Genomic DNA, 6,000 nt, shown 5'->3' on the forward strand with positions numbered 1-6,000 from the left:
CATGTAACTGACCTCACCAACAGGTGGCAGCAAACTGCTCAACTCAGTCCATCAATGAGTTTCATTTAAAGAGGGAAAACTGACAAAAACAGCCTGATTAGACATGGCAGTGATGAATGACCTGAACAATCACAATTATTTGAACATGTCAGAAATCAAAGACATAGAGGCAGGGGGGGCAATGGTCAGCAACAAATACACATAAAAGAGTTTCAATATGCAGGAATTTTGCATGTTGCATTCCTTTAGGCTGTTGCTTTTTATTTTAGATGCCTCAAAGCTTCATCTCAAGGGTGGAAGTGAAAATAGTTCCTTAAAGATGATTTTGACTGATAAAATTGTACCTACTCTGAATAGCACCTGTTGCTGCAGATAACACGCTGTTCATAACTTGGTCCAATGCATTTAATTTCTGCTCTTTTTAACTAAAAACACTTGGTGGATAATTTCATAATTGAGAAGGCTGATTTCAGTATTTCTTCGACTTCGATTTTATTGATTTTTTTTCTTTTTTGGGGGATTAAAACTATTCCTTGCAAAGGAAGCTTTGAAACAACTTTGTGCTGGGAAATAAAATACAGATAATTACACAGTTAAACAATGAACTAAATAAATTAATAATAATGATAGCAGTTAAACAATATTGTGAAATTTTGGTGTGCAGGGTTAGGGTGGTCCTGAGGTCAGAGGTCTCTATGAGCTATGGGATCTTAATATAACATATTGCAGCATACTATGAGTACATTAACAATTTTATGAATGGGTGCCCCCAGTGGGAACAGAACCTTTAGAGGCATAGTTGTGTTAGTGCCTTGCTAAACTCCACTGCGCCATGCAGGCCCTTCCCCGGTGGGCGTGCGTAAACGGCCCCAGCCCTCTCTAAATATAACTCCCCTCCAAAACAGAAAGAGAGAAAAGGGGGAAAGGAATGCTCACCCAATCAGAAGCGGTCTAAAAACTTGTCAGAGAAAAGGGTGTTTTTTTTCGGATACAGTGTGTGTGTGTCTCATAGCGTTTTGATCCATTTTGTGGCCCCGGGTGGTGCTGGTGGAGCGCACAGCGGGAGACGCATTGTCCGTATGCAAACTGGACGACATGGCCATTGTATGCGTTTGGGCATATATGGAGACGCCAATGGCTCGGAGGATACAATCCGTCTGAAGTCTCAGGGAGAGTCGCCCTCGGCTGTGTTGCGTGCATTTCTCTACTACGACTTTCTCCACTTTTTAACCGCTCTGCTCCGTCGCTATGAGTTGCCTGGATGTGATGTACCACCAAAGCTATGGAGCGCACTACCTCCCTGCAGCGGCGTACAAGGCGACGTACTATAACCACCATCACCAGCAACAACAGGTGAGACACTCATCAGGGAAACTTTGCAGCTGCTGAGGGGCACTGACACAAAATAACCTCAGCTAAAAGACTTTTTAAATTATTATTAGTCGTTTGAGAAGAAGCCACAAGGGCTCAAGTTTTCAAGGAAGAAGCGTGAGTCCGTATCACTGATAGCAGTAGCTATTTAAAATACTAACACGACGTTTTAAGACTGAGTAGACTGCCAGTGTACAGCTAGACATGTCTAACATAGGCTTCCACCAGAGAGAAGCTGGACAATGTCCCCAGCCCTATAATCCCTTCGTTTTTCATCTAAAGGCTTAATGACTTCTGCTCAGAACATCACCTCAAACTTTCTCATACACACACACACACACACACACACACACACACACACACACACACACACACACACACACACACACTTAACTTCAGTTTCAGTTTTGAATGATTAAATTCCAGTCTGGGGCTCGGCATTCACCTCAGGTCAGGCGTAATGACACGGAACTATTAATCCTGTGGTCAAACGGTGATGTAATGACAGCTAGTCAGTCACTCAGGAATGTGGACGAGGCACATTGAGCTTTACAAATAGTTGGAATGCGGTATGGGAAAAAAGACACTCGTTTTCACACAACTCCCAATCCGCTCCTAGATAAAATAATTACTCACGTGATGATAGAGAATAAATATTTAAATGCGAAATACTAAAAGTAAAGTTTAGCTTAGTTTTGAGTAGAAAGTTTTTGTTCAGTTTGCTATGTTTATTTAAACGACTGATCTTCTAAAATGTAAAGTCTTTTCTGTTCTATTCAAATGAAGTTTATTCCTGGTTGGATCTGATTGTTAATCTCTGTCTGTCTCTCCCTCCAGAGGAAGCTGAGTGTTTACAGTAAGATGCAGGAGTGTATGGAGCAGCAGCAGCAGCAAGGAGGAGGCAGAGGGATGCTGTCCAGGGATCAGGGCCTCCAGCATGGTCCTGGAGCCGATTCAGGCCGCAGATCGACATCTGATTCTGAGCTGAAGGATATTACTCAGCCAGCAGAAGCTGAGTACTTGAGCTCCCGGTGCGTTCTGTTCACATACTTCCAAGGCGACATCGGCGACGTGATCGATGAGCATTTCTCCCGAGCTCTCAGTCAGTCCAGCACCTTCAACAGCGAGGCCAAGCCAATCAGAGTGACTCAGCAATCTGCTTCAGCCACTGCCGGCTTATGGAAAGGTGAGAGGAGCAGCAAGTCTGTAATAATATTTAGGCAGTAAAACAATCCTGACTTGATTGAATTATGGGAGTTGTTTGAAAAGAACTTCAAGTGTCAAACTTGTGTTGTATCTCATGTTGTGTTTCAGATGGTAGTTCTCTCTCTGAGGGCCAGAGCAGCTCTGTTTGGAACAGCAGCACCTATCCATCTCAGAACAGCTCCTGCCTCCCATCGGTCTCTGTCTCGGTCCACCCAGACTTTTCCCCCAGCCCTGTTTCCTTCAACCACCCAGATGGAGCTCTGTGGGCCAGCCACGTGCTCTCCCAGGCCAGCCTCCCGCCTCCGGCTACCCTCCCCGACAGCTGGACCTACAGCCTGAACCCCCAGAGCACGAGTGGCTACCCCAATGTCCACGACATCTACCATCCTCACCCCCACGCCCATATCCACTCCCGGCACCACCACTCAATGCTCCATTCATACCCAGCCCACGGCCCAGCATTGGATCCCAGGTTTAATCCTCTGCTGCTGCCTGGTGTTAGGAACCAGAACCAGCCAGCTGCCAACACAGGGAGTTCCCCACACAACGAAGGGGTGAAGACAGAGATGGATCCCAGCAGCAACAGTCCTGTAACGGCCACCTCTGTCACCTGGACCCCTTCAGCCCTACATGGATCTCTGGAGGCATATGACTCAGGTATATACCACAAAACAATGCAGCTAAAAGTATTTGTCAGACTTCACGTGTATTCCAACTTGTGCAATAGGTGGTAATAATCAGAATAATAATTTGACCTTGTTTTTTTCTTCCTTTTTCTGCAGCTCTTGATCAGACCAAAGCAAAGACGTCAGTTTGGTTCTAACTGATTTGCTGGAAAAAAAAGATGGAATATGGGTTCACAATAAAAGGATCTATTATGTGGCTTTATCAATGTATGGCTGCAACACCAGCACTGTATTGTAAATGTAGCTATTAAATGCTAACTGTTAGCTTAAACTACAAGTCCTGCACTGTCCACATGACTTATTATGGAGATGAACTCAGGCTTTGGACTTAAACAACAGTGATCTAATGCTTTGGCTGAAGGTCAAGGCCTTTGAAGAACGAAGAAAACAGACTACTAGCTTTAAGGACGGGAGGCCTCTTCTTCTCTGACGGCACAAAACTCCTTTTGATGCAAATGTGAGACCAAGTGGTTCTGTTTCAAGAGCTTAATTTTGATCCACATTTTTGTTCTGTACAGTAAATGTTTGTTGATGACTGTAAATGTTTTGTTTTTGTTTTTTTTGTATAGTTTTGCCATGCAAGTTGTTGTTTGCTGGATGATTTCTGCTAATTTGTTGCCTGAATGCTACTTTTACTATTTTGCCTTTGGGGAATGTGTAGTGTAAATATTCGTACTGTATGTTTAAGAAATAAATTTGTTAAACTGTATTTGCAAACGGGAGTTTGGTTCTTTTTCAGACATTGGTTTAATTCATACCAAACAAATGTGTGGAATCCGAGCAGAATATACTTCCAACTAAATTTAGCACAAAAAAATTATATTCTGCCTATTATGGACTGCTCATTCAAAGAAAAGGCTGCTCTTAAGGGACAGTCATTTGCTGTGCACTTCATTGTGTATAACTTTTCCATTGCATTCCAAGAAATTGTAACTCCGCTATTTAACCTATTATAAAATCAGGTAATGCTTGTTGCCCTAAATTCAACACTGAACACATTGATGTCTATAGCCCTCCACACACTCAGCTGGGAATATTCAGCAGGTTATTGGTTAATATGTATAGGGTGATATTCGTGTTACCAGAAGCATATTGGAGATTTATCTCAGTGCTTTAAAGATATTCTCCAATAACAGCTTTGTAAAATCAAAACTGTATTTTCAAAAATGCTAATTTACAAGACTGGGCTGTTGCTCAAAATAAGAGAATTCACTGTGTTGGTTGTTGCAATACTCAAGGTATAAATGCTGCTAAACAACAAATTGTGCATTATGGACCGGACAGGAGCTGAACTGTAGCCCCAAGGGAAGTGGGTTGCATTCCACAGATGGCTAGTGAAAGGTACCATGACAGGTCTGTTGTCTGTCCCCACACTAAGAAACACACAGAAACACACACAATCCCAGACTGATGAACACATACCAAAGAATGTATTTCCCGTCTGGACAGGAAGTTTGTCGGACAGTGGCACACTACTCACACGCTCAAATACACACAAGCACGCACACACACACACACACACACACACACACACACACACACACACACACGCATGCACACGAAGAGACACATTTCAGCTGCTACAGTTAAGAAAATATTCAGTCGAGTGTGTGAATGAAGATATGAATTGGTTTCCGTTTTGAGGAATTAATGGATTGATCACAATGTACAATGAATTCTGAAACTGAAACTGAACCCTGAAAACCCTACTCTAGATACATCTTTCTCAGCTGGGTCCGGTGTCAGGACCAGCCTTAAATGTACCCATCCTGACATAATCAACAGCTGGCTCGGCTAGTGTGTGTGTGCGTGTGTGTGTGTGTGTGTGTGTGTGTGTGTGTGTGTGTGTGTGTGTGTCTGTGTGTGTGTCTGTATAGTGAGCGGTCTGACCAGGTGGCATGATCAGCCGTAGTAGCCCACTAACATTCCAGCCTCCTCTCCCACATATCTCATTCTCCATCTCTACTAACCACTGGGACTTCAGCAGCTGTGGTTCTGTCCAAAGTATCTACAAATCATGATGAAAAAACCTGGATTGAAAAGACTGATATGATACTCAGAGTTGATGATATCTGTTTATTATCAATTCCTCAACCAGTTTGAGTGGACTTTTTGGATTTACAGTGTGACATGAAGCAAAGTTCACATTGTACGAGTTCCTTTTACACGTTTGTTTTTCCATAGGCCTTTTTCATCATTTCAACTTGTCATAGTAAGAATGACATTTTAACTTGATTAACTGCAACTAATAAAAAAATGAATAATAATTTTTTTAAAAAAGGAAAGGATAATCAATGTAAAAAGGAAATAAACGCACTAATGCTACCAGGCACTGCACCCGCTCTACTGTGTCTCTTATGCTTGCTGCAGGGTTGATGTGTGGAGGCTGACTGTCGTGTTCACTATGTTTGGGGAGTAAAATAACAGGCATAACATCAGTTATCACATAAAATAGATTTATTCATTCATAAAATGTGTCAGCAAAAAGATAATTTTTATAATGGTGTTTAAGGAATTTGCTGTATGAAAAAAAATTTATGAAATCCTCTATCAGAGTATTTGATAAAACAGGCCTCAGAAAGGGAAAGAGTCTAGAAAAAACATGGTGAGAGGAAAAATATAGAAAAAGATGGTTGGATTTAAAAATATTTTCCAGCAATCCCATCTCCTCTCCTCTCCTCTCCTCTCCTCTCCCCTTCAGAGCTCTTAATTAGCATTAGCATGTAGCCTCTGCATC

General features: G+C 42.3%; 1 protein-coding gene across 1 annotated transcript; it reads left to right on the top strand.

Annotated features, from left to right (window-relative positions):
- Window positions 1–924: 924 nt before the first annotated feature.
- Window positions 925–3,972, top strand: vgll3 (vestigial-like family member 3). Its single transcript, XM_023416639.2, has 4 exons — window positions 925–1,353; window positions 2,209–2,557; window positions 2,686–3,234; window positions 3,360–3,972. Exons 1-4 carry the CDS (start codon window positions 1,249–1,251, stop codon window positions 3,398–3,400), a joined length of 1,044 nt encoding a protein of 347 aa, XP_023272407.1. The 5' UTR covers window positions 925–1,248; the 3' UTR covers window positions 3,401–3,972.
- The last annotated feature ends 2,028 nt before the right edge of the window (window positions 3,973–6,000 follow it).

The sequence above is a fragment of the Seriola lalandi genome, unplaced genomic scaffold, assembly GCF_002814215.2.
Source record: "Seriola lalandi dorsalis isolate HSWRI2012SDOR001 ecotype SW California unplaced genomic scaffold, Sedor1 jcf7180002054568, whole genome shotgun sequence".
NCBI classification, from domain to species: Eukaryota; Metazoa; Chordata; class Actinopteri; order Carangiformes; family Carangidae; genus Seriola; species Seriola lalandi.